Raw genomic sequence first — 19,515 nt, forward strand, 5'->3', positions numbered from 1 at the left:
TGTCAGTAGCAATAAAAGGAAGGGGAGTTTTGCCAAGCAGTGACTTCCTTAAATAACCCTCTATTTGTTACTTAAGTGGAGGCTGTGAGGCACCTAGAGGATTGATTTTTTTTTTTTTTCCTTGTAGAAAATATGGTGGTGCTAGATAAACGTTTATGTGCTCCACGTGGATGTTTGGCACTTCCTTGCCAGCAGAGACTGGCCAAGGCAAGAAAGGGACTTGGAAGAGCAGCTCTATGTGACTTGTTTTACATGTGCTGTGAAATTAACTTGATTTTGCTGGGCTGGCTGGCTGTCTGGGCTGTAGAGAAGAGTACGTTTCCGCCTTTTCTCACAGAAATACTTATGTCACCTTTTGGGTTTTTTTGAAGCCCACAGAATTTGAATTCACACTTTAAGATTTTGAATGCTTCTTCCATTGTGTTGAGAAGTATTGAAGAGGGTGTAGGTGCAGCATGCTCATACCTGTAGATTGTAGGAAAAGAGTCAGGGGATACAACTTTCAGCAATTTTCATGTAACTTTACACTGTCTTCAAAATGAAAAAGTCTCCAGCAACAGACCTCCTTCACCAGTAGTTATGGTATTTCATCTGTGCTTACCTGCTAATTAGGTATTCCTTGCCAGAAAGGGTTTAATGTAAAAATGATGCATGAAAGTATGACTGTAGATGTCAGTACTATGTTAATTCACATAGGCTGGTGTTTGGGAGCAAGGAAAAAAAATAAAGTGGAACAGGAACAAGAGTGGGTTGGAACATCTAATTTTTCGTTTTGAACAGCCACAGACTGGCCAGGCACAGGTGCGGACCTTTATTCTGTGACTTACAACTGAATAATGTGGGGTGGGACGCACTCCTACCCAAGGCTGACCCAGCTGACTGCCTGTTGTATCTGACAGCTAATCACAGAAAGTTAGGGATTGGAAGGGACCTTGAAAGATCATCTAGTCCACCTTGTCTCAGAACATGTATCCTTAGGAACAGCAGTTGTAGACTTGAATAACTTGTACTAACATAAGTCTCATCTCATCACTTAAGTGAGAAGCCAAGAGAATGGGAAATCTTGAGGTATGGCAGTGTCTCAAATGCAGGAGGGAGGGAGGGGGGAGCAGCAGAGAAGAGGAGCCTGGGGAAGATCGGGGTCAGCTAACAGCGAGCAGCTGGGGAAAAGCTGGGAATGTACAGAATGGAGCAAAGGAAAAGAGAGCATAGATCCAGGGCCAGCCTGAGAGGTGGATAAGCCAGAAGCACAGATGATTTGATGAGCCTAAGACAGCAGAGCGCATCAGTCAGAAGGTAAAGCATTCAGGGGGGCTGACTCCCAGTTCTTCAGCTCAGGAAATAGTTGCTCTGGTGTGATAGGCAGGCAGTTTAGGAGGAAAGCACCACTTTAGCCTTTGAGCAGCAGTCAACATTCACAGCCCTTATTTTAATGGGAACTTTTCCAGTTACTTGTCACTGAGTAAATACACTCCATTATATCATGAAATCATAAGCCAGCTTGATAGGAAAACAGCAGCTTAGAGCTTTTCCCTTTGAGAAAATTGATCTCTAAGTAGGTAACAGCATGCAGGACAGGACTTTGGGCCAGGATTTACTGAGCAAAAAACATAGACTTGGAAACTTCCTCATTACTATGTTAGTAAAACATTACCTTAAGCATACTGCTGATGCTGCCTATGGCAGTCATAAGCTTTTGTTGCAGACCGGGATTTTTTCCAAATCGTGGAGGATTTAGCTCTGGTATAGCAATCCAAAGATCTGTTCTGAACACTAGTGTGAAGACTGTATGCCTCTTCTGTAAGAGAAAGCATACAGCTAGTAAATGTGAAGCTCCAGTCACTGAGTTCTCGAGCTATAAATGTCTTAATCCGTAGTTACAGAATGGAAAGCTATTATTTCTCTTGTGATAATGCCCATAAGCACCTGTAGGAGTCCTTAATGTGAAGTGCTTGGCACTCTGCAAACAGAAGGACATGCGACATACTTTGCAGTGGTTGTTCCCAGGTTACTAATTTAAATTTACCTTGCAGGTGCATCCTGTATAATAATACCTGCAGATTCAAGAAACAGAACTTCGGGCCTGGTTTTTACACAGCAGAAAGATTTTTTGGCTTTGTGTTCCATACCACTACTTAATATGATCCCATATTAAGTCATCACTGGTGATTTTTTTTTTTTTTTGTGAGCACATCATAAAGTTCTTTGAAAATATCTGCTGTTACTAGGTCCAAAATGAGACATCTAAGTTACTTCCTCCTCTTAGAAGCCGAGGCATATTCTCACAGAAGTTAAATCCTACAGGGTCTTTCAGCTTTTATTGGTTTCAATGTTGGCAGCCTCCAAGAAGCATGGAGAAGATGACCTCCAAGAGTATCTGTGACCTGGTCTGATAGATGTCTACCAGGAAGCAGTGCCCATCTGGTCACCTCAGATCTTTTGCCTGCCTGATCTCAGAGTTCATCACACTGTGTTTGAGGAGACAGACTTTGGATTCAGAGTAAAAAGCATCTCTCCTGAAAGGCTATGGGTGAAGACTCACGATGGTCTTCTTTGCAAACCTACTTCCATGGCCTTGTTTGTGCCGGCCTGTGCCCTGGTGGCGGTGCAGCACGGTGTGGGCCCTGGAGGGAGCTGAGCAGTGATACTGGCTGCAAGCAGAGGCTGGGCAGAGGTTGCAGGAGCGGTGCTGTGCTGCTGAGGGACTGCTATTTCTAGATCCCACTCTGACTTCACTGCACTGTTCAGCTCTGTGTTGTGCTTCTGGCTTGCTCTCTGCAACTCCCTGAAAGCCTTCCCTGGGGTACAGTGGTTTGTAAACATGTCTGCGCCATCCTGGACTTAACACAGTCAGTACAAGCAGTATATCTACCTTTTTTTACAGATGATTGCTGGGTTTTTTTGTTTTTTTTTTTCCTTCCAGCGTGGAGTTGAAGAAATGCTCTGGTTTCTTAAAACTGAGAAGGTGCGGGGTTTAGAGTTTTTAGGAAGCCTAAACAGTTGGAGTGGAGTGTCGTGGTTGAGACGGACAGACGACATGGAGCAAGTTCTTCCAGGATGAAAGTAGTAGATGCCATTTATTGTCACAATTGAATTTTTATACAGTTTTACCAATTCATGTGTCTCTTCACTATTGGTTACAAGTTACAGCAGTAACATCTCATTGGCTATTTTTGCTATCATCAATGTTACTCTTCTACTCCCTTCTCTCTCACGGGTACATCCTTAACATCTCTGGATACTCCTTTACTCCCATCTTTCTCATGGGTAGGCCTTCATATCTTCAGGGCTAATTTCTGTTCCCATGCCCTCCATCAGGGAATCCACGGACCCACCCTAGTCCCCCACAGTGGAGTCTGTCATGTATCCTGCAACAGAGAAACTCTCTTATTACTGAACAGTTGCATGTGCATGCTTTCCTACAGAGATAAAATCCAGGGGAGACTTGTACAGCCTGAACGAAGCAGGTTTGGAAGAAAAGTCTGAATATCATTCCCACACAGCTTCTGGCACAAACGTCCTTGGGCAAATTCTGGATTTTGAGATTGTCTAGCTGGGCTGCCTCAAGAGCACCCTGCTCATCACCCTCTCCCAAATGGGTGCAGCATTAGGTACTTAGTTCTGTGTGTGGGAAGTGGCATTGAACACTTTGGGGACTATGTGCTTGCCCGAACAACTATTTTCTGTCTTTCCCTGGAAGAGGCTGTAGCTGCCAGGAAGCAATTGCAGAGACCAGTACTGTAGTTGCCTTAGCTTGTGTGGGATGGAGATGAATCATTAGGAGGCTCTGTACTGAAAGGAATGTTCTTGCTTGAAAAAGCTTTACTGAACTGTCTGGATTTCCAGTTGATATCCTTCCTTTTTTTTTTTTTTTTTTTTAATAAATAATCAAATTTTGAGCAAAGCAGAAAACCATTTCTTCATGAGATTTGCTCAAAAAAAAAGGTTCATTTGTCAGTGGCATGTGTGTGCTGCTTTCAGCATCTCATTTTATGGGTCACTTGGTTATTGACTTTTATTTACATGACATGATTTGCTTAGAAAACATACTATGTTATTTTTTGTTCTTCAGTCACAAAATCCATTACTTTGGAGGCAGGTTCCTGACATCAAATATTGCTAATGCTTATGCAGGTGGATTTTTATATTACATTGCTGGAAAGGAGTAAGTTGCATGTGGGTAATGGTATCTGTGAACAGTGCACACTAGAACAGACCAGGAGTCCAGGAGAGGAAGGTGTGAAGGTGGATTGCACCTGCAAGAGTTACCAGTGCAGGGCGGGTATCCCCATGGGACCATCCCCGAGCAGCCTTCTGGCATTTAGTCATGAGGGTCATCATGCTGGCAATTGACGTTGGGCTGACGTAAATCTATCCATGTTCCTTTGTAGAGTTATTTCATAAATGCACACAGCTGTGCCTACAGCCAGATATGTAACTGCTCTGTGATCTACCAAAAGTGGTATTACAGGTGGTGTATGAAGTCAGCTTGGTGATGGTTGTCTCTAACCTGCTAGATATGCTCAGTGTCAGCTGGACTACCAGGAGAGCCAGTCTGCTCTGATAGCTGAGTGCAGCAAAACACTAATAGAAATCTTCAGTGGCAAAAGCAAATGCAATGGACTATTGCCATTCCTGCTGCAGCAGGAATTCCCTTGGTGAGGGACAAGTGTGTTCAGTCCCACAGGCAGATGAATAATGTGCAAAGGATTATGTAAACTGTGACATAACATGGTATTGCTTCAGCACTGACCCCGCTGTTTTGAGGTGTTTGGCTTTTTAAAAATTATTTTAACCACAAAACCTTGTAGCAGTGTTTGGGAGGTTCTGTTGGATGTTGATAATGCTGATTGCTAGGTTGTAAGAAAGATCTCACCACAGAAATAAAGTAAGTATGTAATTAAAGGTGTCAACATTACCTACAGTGGGCTGTTTATTCTTTCTGCTTCTCTTGTTGCAGCTTGAAAGCTTTGTAGCCTTAAAACATTATGGTAAACACAAGGAAATACTTTCTTCATTAAGTGTGTTCTGGCATTGCATACAACAAGCCACACTTCCATGGAAGACTGCCACAACATCTCTCAATATTCTCATTCTTAGACCAGTGCTGTTGGTGGCACAGCATACATGTGGTCAATGGGAAAGATGTAAGACCTGCCTGCTTGGTCCCCTGAAAATGCTCAGAAATTTACCTATTTTCATACAGTGTCTCATCACACATGGTAACCTGCTGAGTGACAGTCAAAATTCTTTACCCTTGGCACCCCAGTCTTGTTCTTGATGCCCCACTGAAGTTCTCCACCTTTCCTGGGCTGAAGTAGCAGGTCGTGCAGGGCGCCATGGTCATCACCCTGGGCAGAGCACTGAGGAAAGGGAGATGATAATCTGGGTCTGTACATAGCAGGGAAACAAGCTGAGCTGCAGGAAATTAGTTTACTAAATACTTTGCTAAATTATACCATTTATGTTGAATTTTACTGTTTGGTTTACTAGATGAGTTCTTTATTTCACTTGTCATAACTCAGCGCTGCCTGTTCTGGAGGCCAGGGACTCTTTTGACCAGAGTCAGCACGGAGCAGCTGTGCGTTGGTTTTCAGTCCTTTTTCATCTGCCCTTGGATCACTTCTAGACATGCTCTTAATTCTCTCTATGGATAGAAGTCAGAGTGCAATGTGTGGATCACATTATTGCTGATGCTGTGAGGAAAACAATCTTTTATAATGCTGGGAGGCAAGATAAAAGCACCCTTTTGCAGAAGCGTTTTGGAACAATTTTTGTGACTAGGTTTTTACGTGCAGATGTGGAGGCATTGTTAAAGGCTTACTTACAGAGATTGGAAAAGTGCAGTCAAATCACATTTTTTACTAAATAGCTTGGAACAAACTTAACTGAAACCAAATGTAGAGCGTAACTGTGTGCTACTGGCTGCTTAGGTGAGGGTGCAAAGTAAGTTTCTGGGTGAAGGTGACCTAGTAAAAACTTACCCAGAAGCATGGGCTGCCAATAGAGACCCTAATGTCCAAGAGGAGAACCATCTTTGGAAGGACTATGTCCAGTTTCATCTTCCTTGTGTCAGAAAGCCAATCTAGTGCCTGTTTAGGAGGTTGGGGTTTTTTCGTTCATTTGTTATTTAAATTGTTTCTTTATAGGTTCCAAGCTCCAAGCAACTCCCAAGTATGGATCATTCTTTGATCATTTATATAGAATTCTTGTGCTAAGCAATCCTAAAGGGAAGTCAGATTCATCTACCAAAATAGCAAATACAAACATCTGCTTGCTCTGAAATATTGGTCAGAACCCTAGTTAGTATAAATTAGGATGATTCCTTTGACTTGACAAAGTAGACTTGTCACTGTAGCTTTGGCTGCTTTTTTTTTAAATGAAGAGGAACGAAATACGTGCAGCAAAATGTCCTGCATTAAAGATCTGGATTCTTGCTGCCCAGTTCCTGCAAGAGAGCAGTGTCTGAAATAAACTGGAATAAAACGCAGAAGAGAACTGTTATGTGCTCTTCAAGCTGTCTTGACAGGCTTGTCATAAGGCCATCAAACTGGCTATAGTTTGAGACTGGTCTGGCGTACATTTCTTCCAGGCCATTAAGAACAGAGCTGATATGAAAACTGATTTTCTGGCAAGCCAGATAAGCTCCAGTGCTTTGAAAGCTTACATGATGGAACTTTGTGTGAAACCAAAATTCTGAAAAGTCTCACTTGGGAAAATATTAAGACATTACTTTTTATTTTGTTGATTTTTTTTTTCAGCTCTTTGTATTGGTCTCCACTCGTTGAGAAAGATGAAAAAATGTTTAAACTGTCATATATCATCAATTGCCACTTTCCATGAAAACATCATTTTTATGATGGATGTGTATTTTCTGACAGAAAACTTCTGTCAGCATTTTATAATGTTTTCTGAATAAGACCCAAAAATCATTTTGTGCACCTTCAGAAAGGGAACTTCTCAGGAATATAAACCAGTTTATAATTGCTTGGACTTAGGAAGAAGGAATTAATTGACTTTTCAAACCCTAGTCTTTGAAAGCTGTGCCATATGTCAGGGGAGAAAGTATTTCCCAATTGTCAAAAAATAACAGATTCTGGATAGATTTTTCTTATGTATGTATCTGTATATAACACACCTAAATGTGCTGTCCTCATGTGTGACTCTAAATTGTTAGCTTTTTGCTCAAAGAAGACAATAAAATTATTTCTAAATTCTTAAACTGATGTTTCTACCACTCCTGTACCTGATTCAGGAGTATTGGGGTCTGCGCAGTTGCTAATGAAGTTAAATTAATTTGAAAATCAATCCTAGATTACAAGGTTGGTTTCCAGGCCATGCAGTTTGGATTAGCATACATATGGTAATAGCTGGGCCTATGAAGGTAACAGGGTATTTATCATGAACCTCAGTTAGTGAGCAGTAAGTCTTTTGCACAGCAGAGGATAACAAGATTTTTTTTCCACTGTGTTTTTTTCTTACACATCTGATTTATCCTGCCCCAAATGACAATGCTTTTGACCTCCTTAAGATTTGTATGTTATGTTGTAAGCACCAATAGATTACAGTAGGTTTTGAAGCTTTCCATTTTTATTCTGAGCCTCTGAACTCTGAGCTACTAAATAACAGGTTGGTAATCACAACAGGAAAAATGGAAAAGGATAAATTAACCTATTAAAAATGTGTCCAAATTGCTTAGTCCTACAAAGCAGTTAAGTATAGAAAAAGCAGTTAATTCATTTGTAGTCCTTACTTTTTTTCTAACGTGCTGCTCAGTAAGGAAGACCAGAAACACTGGTGGGATTGGAGCAGCGGGAAGAATGTGACTGATGGGGATCCATCCTAACGAGGACCGGACTGTAGGAGGATATGGGGGGGCTGCCTGAGGATGTTTCATGTGAACATTTTCTTAAATATTTCTGCGTTTTTTTTTCTGCAATGTGTATGTTTGCTAAGGAGTTGAACGTGCAGCCTACTCTCTCACCAGGCATCGGATCGGATGAGGCTGCTGCAGTTTGCCCTGAGCTGTGCCGAGCCAAAACGCGCTCTGCAATGCGCCCGCTCTGAGGGCGATGTGCCAGCCTCCGCTCCACAGCCCTCTCTCCAGCGTGGAAACAGAAATGGCTTTCCCTGCTTAGCTTCTTCATTTATTTTGAGTCTACTTTACAGTTAAAATAGCCGTGGCTCTGGGAGATGCATTCCTTGAGTGCAAGACAGAAAATGGAATGAACTTGGTCGAAATAGGTTATAGGAGCGGTAGTGACTTGCACGGTGATTGCTGCTGCAAGTTTTTGCTGGTAGACAGGGTGAGAAGGAAGGAGAGTTTGCGTGTGCGTGCTGTATCATAACCATGGAAGTTTGTTATTTTCCATGTTCTGCAGAGTCCCTTCAGCAAGGCCAAAGTACAGGAGCTGGCGTGTGCTGCCCAGCCAGGGGTTACTTGGTGGAGCTCTGTCCCTGCCCTGGGTGTGCACAGACCACTGGTTCTGACTGCGAGTTTGGGAACTCCAAGAGTCCTTTTGTGCTCTAGCTCTATAGCTTGTATTGGAAGTCCTGATTGATTTTTAAAGCAAATAAGCCTACATAAATAAATGTATTCTCCATGCACACACTTCAGGGCAGAGGAGGGAGAAAAATCTGAATTTTACAGTCATAACTGTATATTCATTCTGAGAATGGAAGACTAGGTGAATCCACTATTTAATTTCACTGAGTAAAGCTTTGAAAGGTAAATCATGCATGTGTGGAATGCTGAACCCTTTTCATTTCAGTATTGTTTGGGTAAATGGCATTTAAGTCAATGTAAAAATCCTTAAAAAGTGCAAATTCACTATTTAGGTTTCTTACACAGTTGGATCTATGTTTGGGATATATTTGTGTACTTAGATAGAAAATCATATTTAAATAATTTATACTAGTCATTAACTATGCAAAACCTGATTCCTGTTAAAAAGTCAGTTCTCTTCCAACAGAAATTTAATGTCACTCTTGTTTTATTGCGTATTAGTAAATTATGAAACAATTGTGCTCACCGTGCCAATAAAGGCTGTTTTTTAAGACAATGAGATTGTACAGAGGCTTTCAGAATTATATTTAGTCAACAATTAGGTTGATGTTTGAGTCAGAAAGTGATTCAGCTGACTTTTTTAGAGCTGTGTGGGTTTTGCATAGGGAATGGGTTACAAATCTTGCACATTTCTTTCAAGAAGAAGACCAGATAGGAGATTGTGTGGCTGGAGCAGGACTGCTGGGTAAGAAAGGATTGTCCTATCCAGTATACCTGACAGCTTTCCGTAATCGCGTTTCAAGTTAAACTTGTGCAGCTACCAAAAACTTAATTATATACAAAAGTACCTTTTTGTCTGTTTGACTGCTCTTGTCTTCCTAAAGATGGAGTCCAGCCTGTTGTCCATTTTCACATGTCTCAAGACTGAGATATTTCACTTCATAGGACTTAATACTTTATGCGTGTATTTTGTTTGCTATAGGGTTCTGCTTCTAAAGGGAAGAATTTCAAAACTACCTCTGTGCTCTACCTGGAGTGTTGCCTGGGCTACTCAAGACTTCCTGTGTTAGTAGGAATACACTCTGTGAAGTGTGGCGTTTTCAGAAAGCCATATCTACTGGAGAATGTCAAAACTTGATTAAGTTGTGGGGAAGGAGGAGGTGATGTGCTGTAAGTCACTCATACAGAATCATTTGTAGGAGCATTTTATGTCAGCTATAACAGCCTAATGGGTGCTAGCAGAATATAAATCCCCTGATCAAAAGAAGATAACTCTTTGTTAAGAGGCTTTATTATTGCAACAGCAGTTAAGGTTAAGTAAGTGTATCTATTCTAGCACCATAGTTTTCACTTATAATGAACACCTGTTATCTTTTAAGCTGAAATTTTCTGCTCTGTCCTTGGCAGAACATGGTTTCTGTGAGGCTCTTAGTCTTGCTATGTAGAGGAATGTGCTTCCAACTGAACTGTTTCACCTCCAGTTTCTCAATCTCACAAATTAAAATTGGAAAGTAATCTTTAAATATATGCTTCTTTCCCCACTGCACTTGGAGAGGAAAAAGAAAAAAAGACAATTGAGTTTGCTTCTTTGGCATTCTTGGCAGTCTGAAGGTTCACTGTTTCAATGTCTTGGTGCTATTTTTGCTGCCCTTCTAGTAGCTTGAGTTCACCAGAGGGCACCGAAACATTAAGGCTTAAGAGCAAGTCCAACCGCAGTACTGGTGTAGTTCCTCATAGTACTGTTTCACACAAAATTTCTGCAAGATGTTGTTGCTGTAACTGAGGATGTGAGCTGAGACACGTGGGTAATGGAGAATGTGACCTGACCAATACCTTAGTGCAGCGTCCACATATGAATATACAGTCCTAAAATGACATTCGGCCCTTTGAAGGCAACCGTGAGGCTGATGTGGGCCTCGGTGAAAATGAGTGTGACATCCCTGCCTTAGTGGATCTTTGTAGTGCCAGGCTGCAGAATAGCAAATCTTGTGCTCTGTTCCAGCTGGGAGAGCTGATGCTGAGGTCCAGGCAGCCACGTAGGGCAAGGAAGGCTCACTCTTGTTAGGCAGAACTTCTAATGAGAAGGTGGTTTTGATGAGGAACAGTGTGGTTCAGGCAGTCCCAAGGCTGAAGGGAGGCTGTTAAACTAAGGTACAGTATTTATTCGATCCAAGTCTTGGTTTGGGGCTACAATCACGACACTATCTTTTGCAGAAGGATGTAGAATTGCTCTTAAGCACTGCCCTGCCCATTCAGTTTTTCCACACTGCCCCTCTCAGGTGTATTGATTTTCACTGCTTCTGTAGGAGAATGGGAAGGTCCCTTTCCCCATAACTCTTACCTGGTGATTAAAGCACTGCTATGGGGTGAGACCATGAAAAATGCTACTTTTAAAATTGAACTTCATTAGCTTATGGAAAGGATTAGAGAAGAGAGGGCTGTAAGGATTGGTGTCTGCGTCACTGGTGTTGCAGGCTAATTTGGCTTAACGTAATCTGGTGTCTGACTGGATAACCTTGTTACACTGATACAGTGCTGCCAACTCCTAGAGCCTCCTGGTTTTTGTTGGTGTTTTGCGGGGGTTTTTCTTTGTTTGTTTGTTTGGTTTACCTGCTCTTCTTATGGAATAGTTGAAACTAGCAGAGAAAGTGCAAGATCAATGAAAAGCTAGAGTAATGACAGTGTGGGGCTGCAAGGCTTATTACATTATTGGGAAGAAGAGGACCAGCGTATGCACTGTAATGCTAAAATTATTCACTGTGATGTGGGACAATGACGTTAGCCACATGATGACTTGTTCTGGTCATGTGCTGTCTTGGGGGTGTCAGAATGCAGGATAAGGCTCCGGTGTGGTGGCAGAGACACAGAACTTGGAAGTGCATAGGCATGATCTGCACAGCTTTGTGTCTGGAGTAGAAGCAGATTTGGAAGTCAGAGGATTAATGACAGTGAAATGGGCAGGAATTGGGAGTGCAAAAGAAAAGGTGGGATCAGGTTCCAGTACCCAGGAATCACGTCAGCTGGGCTGAGGGCAGCACTCTTTCTCTGGAGGGTTCAGACACCTTCCTTCTGGGCTATTTTGAGGAAGATACTGCTTTGACACACATATGGAAAAAAAAAAAGATTATTCAGAAAAAGGCCAAAACAGCTGCTGAGGGTGAAAGGCACAGGTAGTTTATAAGTGGAAAAATTAAATGTATGCTGCCTTACAGACCTGCATGCCCTCTAAGTCTTGCTACAAACAAATAAGTGTGCATAACAGGGGAAGAACTATTCAGAATGCACTGTGCTTGTGTAGTAAAGGAGGGAAACAGAGAACATAGGGGAGAAGTTTCCTGATGAGATCTGTCAAACAGTGGAAATGGTTTCAAAGCAATTAACGGACATGCTCTCACTTTGACCTTGTTTTCCTGCTTTAGGAAAGTTAGCCCTGCTTTAAATTGCTGGTCTTGGACATGCTTTATGAGGATCAGGAGTGAGCTTACCTTCCCTTCCTGCTTTTGTCCTAGGTCCAACACGAAAGATGCCCCTGACTGCCAGTGCCATGGACTTTTTTCAGCTCTTTGTACCTGATAACGTGCTAAAGAATATGGTGGTCCAAACCAACATGTACGCCAAGAAGTACCAGGAGAGGTTCGGTAGTGATGATGCCTGGATTGACGTCACCTTGACAGAAATGAAGGCCTTCTTAGGCTACATGATATCAACCAGCATCCACCACTGTGAATCTGTTCTCAGCATCTGGAGCAGTGGCTTCTACAGCAACAAGAGCATTGCACTTATCATGACGCAGTCACGGTTTGAGAAGATCCTGAAGTACTTCCACATTGTGGCCTTCCGCTCGAGCCAGACAACGCATGGCCTCTACAAAATCCAGCCCTTTCTGGACTCTCTGCAGAATGGCTTTGACTCTGCTTTTAGACCTTCACAAGCCCAGGTAAGAGTTAACTTGTTGGCAGGGAGCATCTAACCTACATGCTTTAGGTTGTCTTGCTATGACTGAAAGCACAGAGCACAACTGCCTGTACAAAGAGCTGGGGCTTCAGAGAGTGAAGCTGGGCTGTGTTGCCTCCATGAAGCATGAGAAAAAGTGGCACTTCCCTACACCAGTCTTCAGCAACATCTGACTTAGAGCTCTACAGCTCAGGTGCCTGGCATTTTTCAGTAGGAATGATGCTCTCTGAGCTGTGGCTGTTTGCTCTAGTGGTCTAAACAAGCTTAGAGTCTTCTCAGTGAGCTTGGCACCACTGGGTTTTGCTATCCTGAGGATGGATTTCAGGCTCCTCCTGCAGTCCAGGAGAGTGGAAAGGGCAGAGCTGCTGCAGCTGTGCTGGAGGCACAACCTGTAGATGCTTCTGCTACAGGCTGAGGGTTGGATACAGGAGCTGAGTTTGCTCAGAATGACTGGCCCTCACCTTAGCAGTAGATGCTTGCCATGTGGTCCAGCTACCTCCCCATGGCCAGGAAAAGGGAAAATAATCAGGGGGTAGGTGCCTTTGCTCGCTGTGGTTGTCAGCTGCCCTCAGCAGCACTGCCTGTGCCTTGTGCCAGTCCTGGTAAGTAATGATGGGTGATGCCTCTGTGGAAAAACTTATTGATGTGCAGATTTGCAACCAAAGTGCCAGGGAACTGGAATTATTTCTAGACTACCTGGAATAAAAGTAAACAGGACTCCAGTGAATTTTTGTTTCCAGATACAATAAGGCATAATCCTTATGGCCATTGACTTAAATGGGCAGAAGATAAAGGCTTTGGAAATGTGATCACTGTGTCTAAGTATAATGGTGTGCTGTGGGATGTGCTGTGAGTGCAAATCCATTAAAGGATGAAATTTGATTTGCATGTATATCGCTTCTCCCTTCCCCCTTCTCAAGCAAGATTTGAGAATTGAATTGGCAAAATCATAGCATCCTATTTGCAGTGTCAAAACATCTGAATCTTGACTTGTATGTTTGTGCTGAGCTCGGTAAGGAGATGCTATTATTAAAAAAAAAAGGGCAGGGGGGGAAGAAGAAGTGCCAGTTCAGTTCTCTTGCTTCCCCCTCCACTTCTGTGTTCCATTGTCAGTGTTTACGTCAGTGATTTCTACACAGTGTGTTTCAGTGATATTGAGTGAAATAAAAAGCACTAAAATACAGCTTCAAAAATAGCTCTGTGAGAAAGAAAATGGGTTTGGACCTGTTGTTAAAAATACCTTAGTGTAGTGCCTGTAGCCTACTGGGGGATGTTCCAGGCCTCCTAAAACGTGCCTAAGGTCCTCCTGGGTTCTATAAGGCAGTGCTGCACACTACCTGTCTCAGGAGACATGGACCCATCTGCTCAAAACAACAGGAAAGATCTCTCCCTGGAAATTGTCTTGAGTGCAGATTAGCAGACTGCAGTAAACATCAAACCCAGAATGTCAGGCTTAGTGAGAAATAATAGAAATAATTTAAAATAATAGCCCAGTTGCACAGAAACAAAGGGAAAAGACAAGGGGAAAAACCAGTTCAGATGGACTTTTGGATGTGCTGCCTTGGAAAGTGTTTTGGGAAGAGGGGCCCAGGTTTCTGTAATCAGTGGTATCTGTAATACCAAGTTCAAAAAGGATTTGTTGCTTAAAGTACACCTATATCTTAAACATAAGACTTATGGTATCTGGATGGTTTGTGTCTGAGCCGTGATCTATGCGCAGGCATTAGGCTGACGTCTTGTAAGTGGCATCAAGCAGAGGAATTACTTGGGCTCCTTGCTGTTAACTACAGCAAGGCTGTTTGGATTTGCAGGTAGACTTATTACTGATTTTATTTCTCTGGCAGTGTGGACTCACACGATGTGGGTTAGGAAGAGGCATTTTTAACTCACCCCTATGGACAGCGCAGGCAGTCTGCATCAGGTGGGCAGTTCAACATCTGCCTTCACTGTTATTTCTTCTACAGATTTGATATTTTGTTTTTGGAGAGCTAGAAAAGATTCGTTAAGTGGAATTTAGCCCTCAGAAAATATTTAGGTGTTTGTTTTTTTTTTTTTTGTAACCCCCCCCAAAATGTGCCTGCAAAAACTACATCACAGTTTCCATGAAAGGAAACAGGGAGAGAGAACTATGCCAATATACCAAAACAAAGAAGAGTCCAGTGGATTATAATTATTTTGCTAAATATACTGAGCAAACAAAGGAAATAATTACCCTTCAGCTTATTGAAAGCCCAGAACATTATAATTGTGTGTTGTAGTGCTAGTTTTGGTTTCTGAAGTAAAAAAAAAAAGTGTTCTGACCTAGATTGGATAAGAATGACAGGAATATTCTCTGCATCCTATCCTTCCCCAACATCTTCTGTATAAATAAATGCTGCCTCTATCTGAGCAAGAAGAGGTGGAAGTTTGGGTCAGTTCCTGCCATCAGTGCTGTCTCTTTGCTGCTGGAGTATGCGTAGCTTTGTAGCTCTGTTACTGTTGAGAAGTAGAGGCCTGAAGATGGGGAAGATGCCCTGCCTGAGCTGAGGTATGCTGCAACAAATTCAAGGGTACTCACCTGCCAGGGGTATACACTGAATTCCAGAAACCGGAGGAGTTCAGGAAAATAACATTACAGCTCAAATATCCTTCTGTGCCTGCTGAGAATTTATATGCTTGTCAGCGGGATGTGTCTAGACAGGATTGCTGTCCCCAGCTGCCCCTGGCTGGTGTGGGAGAGGTCAGGAGCACAACTGCAGGCACTCTCATCTTCCCTCTTGCTGCAAAGTACCTTCTCTTTGGCATCTTGAACCAAACATTTCTGTATCTGCCCAGTGAAATGTCATTTGGGAACAGCCAGGTTAACTCTTTAGCTCAGGCGTCAACAAACTCCCTGGCAAAATGAGAGACATAACTCTAACCTCTTGCTCCAAAGGCATGGTGCTAAAATTTGGCCAGTAACTAGGGGGCTTGTTTGTGTTTCACTCTTGGGGGTATCGTAGGGTACAGCTAAACAGTTTGACATAGTTCTTCCAAACCAGCTCACAGCATTAGATGACCGCTCATCTGAAAACACAGAGGGGCAAGACCAGGCTGACGAGCTCATAGCTCTTGTGTGTCCTCAGCATTAAATACTGATTTGGTATGGGCATTTCTGAATTAAAAGGTCTTGCTCAAGTCACACCTCTATATCTCAGTTTTCCTGTTTGCAGAATGATTCTTTATAAGGGTGCTGGTCCCAAACCAGGACTGTTCTGTCTCAGGGCGTCTGTGAGTGTAACTCAAAGATGTAAATATTCAGAGGACATCAGCTAAGTATAGGATGTGGAGCAAGAGAAAGACAGACAGAGAAGCAATAAGAATATTGAATAGCAAGGTAATAGCAATTTCTGATGTCCTGTAGCTCTTGGTTGGTTGATCCTCTGGTGAAGCCAGATTTTAGGGCAAGTTTGACAGCAGAAAATTAACCTTTATGGCTATTTTTAAATTACCTCATGGTAATGGATTGCTGATTTTTTTTTTTTTTTGGAAGAGAGTCAATTGAAGACTGATCAAATGGGCAGAGAAGCGTGACATCATGCCTCCATCAGAGCTGGAAGCTAACCTTTGAATGACGGTAAAGAGGATCAGTAAAATGTGGATAGGGCAAGCAGGACTTTGAAAGTCAAGAGAAAGAATCTGTTTGATATATTGGAGAAGCAGAGCTATCAGAGAGAAAAAAAGTGAGGTGGCCAGTGTGATGGACTAAGAGTGGCTTTCCAGCAGCAACCTGCAGGGCAGGATTGCCTTATGTTGAGGCCAAAAGGAAAACTGTTGCAGCATGGCTGTTGGCTTGGATGAAAACTTTACTGTGTGAGTGGGTTGTTACTCTAAAATGAGTAACCTTTAAGAGCTGTTACCCAGAAAGAATGGAAAACAGGCAGGCTTTACCTGGCTCAGAAGACTTTGCAAGGATTTGGAGGTAAAGACTGACATTCAGATTCACTGGCCAGCGAGATCTGCAGCAGGAGGAGGAGGACTTCTGCTGTGGCCAAAAAAGGAGATAGTAAGGGGTTAGCTTAAAGGAAGGGAGATACTCTCAAATGTAGCATAATAAAACCAGAACTGACAGCTAGATATGCAAGCAGAGATGTCAAATGCTAGCAGAGAATTTAGTTTAGACAGGAGGAGCTCTGGAGCAAAGCAGCAGAAGCACAAGCTACTGTTGCAGAAGCAGTGGCTCAGTCTGCATACAGGTGCAGTTACCCAGGGGACTCAGTTTGCAGCTGGATGGTACCCACCAAAATCCAGAGACAAGGCAAGCTGAGGCAGTTTCTCCTGGAGACAGGTGGAAGAGAGAGCCTGTGTCGGGGCTGGCCATAGAACTAAGAGAAGATGAGCTATCTCAAGGAGGTGTTGGTTCATTATCTAAGGCAATGGAATCCGGCAAGTCCAAGCGCAGAAAAGTTAGTGACTCTGAGCTTTGCCTACAAGCCTTTTTGGGCTGTGGTGATAGCAGGATGAGTGGAACTGTGGAGTGGAAAGAGCTTTGGAGATTATCTAAAATGGAGAAAAAAGAAAGGCACTCCTGACAGTGGCTAGCTGCTTTGTTCAGTGAATGAAAGATGTTGTGAGATGTAGCAATTCTGGAGAGGCAAGACTCCAAGATGAGACTCCAACATTTGGAGTGCATGTACATATTGAGGGAAAAACAGAGTGAAAGCTTTGTAAGAAGATCTAGCAAGGATGAGGATGGCTATAGAGAAGAGGAACAAAAATCCCAATGGGATACCTCTGGGGAAACAAACCAACTAAATAAGGAGCTTCTCAGACCTGAAAAAAACCTGGGAATTTGAAATAAGAAAATGGGGGTGATTTTGGTGGGATATATTGCATCAAAGGAAGTCAGAATAGAGGGGGGTGGGCTTGGGGAGTGAGTCAAAGATGGTGAAGAGGTGGCCAGGAATGCATGTAGGAATCAATTAAGCCTGAAAGTAGATTTTTGTATAGGAAGATGAGAAGCAGGAAAGAATATGTCATGGGGACAGTAAGCTCACTCGGAGAAGTGGGTATTGCAGCGACAGCAAGAATGGGGAGGAGGGAGGAAGCAAATACCACTTTGCATGGGGATTTGGCAAAGAGATGGGTTTGAGATTACAGGAGGAGTGAGGAGACTCAGAATGGAAGAGGATGAATGAACTGACAGGACTGGCCAGTAGCAAGAGAGAGAACTTTTGTCATAAGAAAACCATGTCAGTGCCAGAAGCAACAATTGCCCCCTTTGAAAATCAGATGGGGATCAGCTGCTGCAGCAGCAGGCACAGCCCACGCAGTGCCCTGCTTGCAAAGCCATTTACAGCTGCTGAAGCAGCGGTTGCACATGGAGGGGTGACAACAGCTGCCTCCCCACCCCTTCTGGAGGAAGCCAGAAGAGCAAGCTCCAGGGTTTTCATGTCAGTTCTCCTGCATGTCCACATACCTTCTTTGCAGCAACAGCAAATCTTGCCCTACCCTGTTTCCATTTTCATTCCCTCTTGCCAGTAGGGACTTTGGAGGAGCATTTATCTTATGCAGAAATGGGAACAACTTAAACATTTGGAATAAGGGGATGAAGGGGAGGCTCTAGGTCCTAGGAGAAGGTAGGGCTGAGTGTGGGTAGGGAGAAGAGGAAGGTGAGGAGACACTTTAAAATTCAGATTTGCTTTCTAAATTTAAGGCTGACAGGCCTGACTGTGTCTTAGAAGGCAGAAAGAGTGTGAAGGGTAAGCAGGATGCAGCAGAGCTGCTGTGAGGAGAGCTGATGTTGTGATGCAAAGGAGGGAGCTAAGCTAATGACAGAAGGTAAAAAAATTTCCTCAAGTGATGCTTATACAGCCTTTTCTTTCTGCTGCTTTCCGTCTGACAGCAGGAGAGGTTATAAGAGTGGAACCACACCACACTGCAGGATCTGGCAGGTAAACGAGCCTTTCCAGAAGCTGAGGAATTCTTAAGGGTGTCTCCAGCCCCATCCCAAGGGATGTGGTCCTCCCCTCTGCACAGAAGAGGCAGAAAGGGAAAAGCGAATGAGGGCATGTTTAATATTTGCAAAAAGCTGACAGAGCTCCCCAAAGTGAAAATGTGAAATGCCCCAGGTGGCCGTCAGAGAGGAAGAGCAGGGTTTCGTGTGGACCTCGAGAGAGGAAGAGGATTTGGCTTCAGTGGGGAAATGGGGCAGCTGCAGCTTTAAGAACAGATAGCTTTGTGCACAGCTCTTCTTGCTTGCATCTGCATTTTGGTGTATAATTTGAACATTTCACAAGAGTGCTTTGGGATGGTCCTGTGAATGTTTTATGAGGCGTTAAGTAGTGGAGTGTGTATAAATGAAAGTGCGCAGCCACCACTGCGCAAGGAGGGCACGGCTGCCTATTTTGGGCTGACAGTGATGTTCAACAAATATCTTGTATTCAGGAGGCCAGCAGCTGCTCATCACTGGTATTTAACTGCTTACCCACCACATCTCTCCTACAAGCTTTGCTCCCAGGTTTAATGCAGCTTTGTCCTCATTTCCTCCACTGGCTGCGTGTAGATGTGCACAAAAGTAGGACACGCACAGACATGGAAAGGGTAACTCTGAGGGTGAGAGCCTCTGCACCGTGGATACCAGTATCTGAGCCTGTCTCCTGGGGTGATGGTCACTGGAAAACAACGGGCTCCTTTAGATCATAACCCATCTGACCTATTTTACATGTCTTTAAGAGGATATGAATTATGACCTGCTGGGACTGCTTTCTCCCTGTGTAGAAAGAGGGGAACCTGTAGTGACTTGCTCTGATTTAGATGTAGATGTCTGAGTTTGGTCAGCATTCATCAGCTGAGACCTTTCAACAGTTTCCAAGCATTTGTACTCACACAAATGACTTGCTAGACCGTGCAGTCAGGCATGTGTATGTTACACACAGCTACCTGTGAGCTGCAAGTAAGTAGTAATGCTTTTCTATAGCTGAGTTCTATAGTGTAAAACCTAATTACTTTGCTAAAGAATTAATGGAGAGAAGTGTAACAAAACAGCTATAAGGAGCAGGAACTACTTACATCATCTGGCTGCAGAATGCAGAAAT

At 43.2% G+C, this 19,515-nt stretch overlaps 1 protein-coding gene across 1 annotated transcript in view; it reads left to right on the forward strand.

The window, feature by feature from the left end:
- The window catches only part of PGBD5 (piggyBac transposable element derived 5), a 63,748-nt gene that overhangs the window by 18,407 nt on the left and 25,826 nt on the right, over positions 1-19,515 (forward strand). Inside the window, exon 2 of the mRNA XM_065057734.1 lies at positions 12,016-12,443. Coding sequence (XP_064913806.1) covers positions 12,016-12,443 — 428 coding nt within the window. The remainder of the gene's footprint in view (positions 1-12,015; positions 12,444-19,515) is intronic.

This window comes from Columba livia, chromosome 3, assembly GCF_036013475.1.
Source record: "Columba livia isolate bColLiv1 breed racing homer chromosome 3, bColLiv1.pat.W.v2, whole genome shotgun sequence".
Taxonomy (NCBI): Eukaryota; Metazoa; Chordata; class Aves; order Columbiformes; family Columbidae; genus Columba; species Columba livia.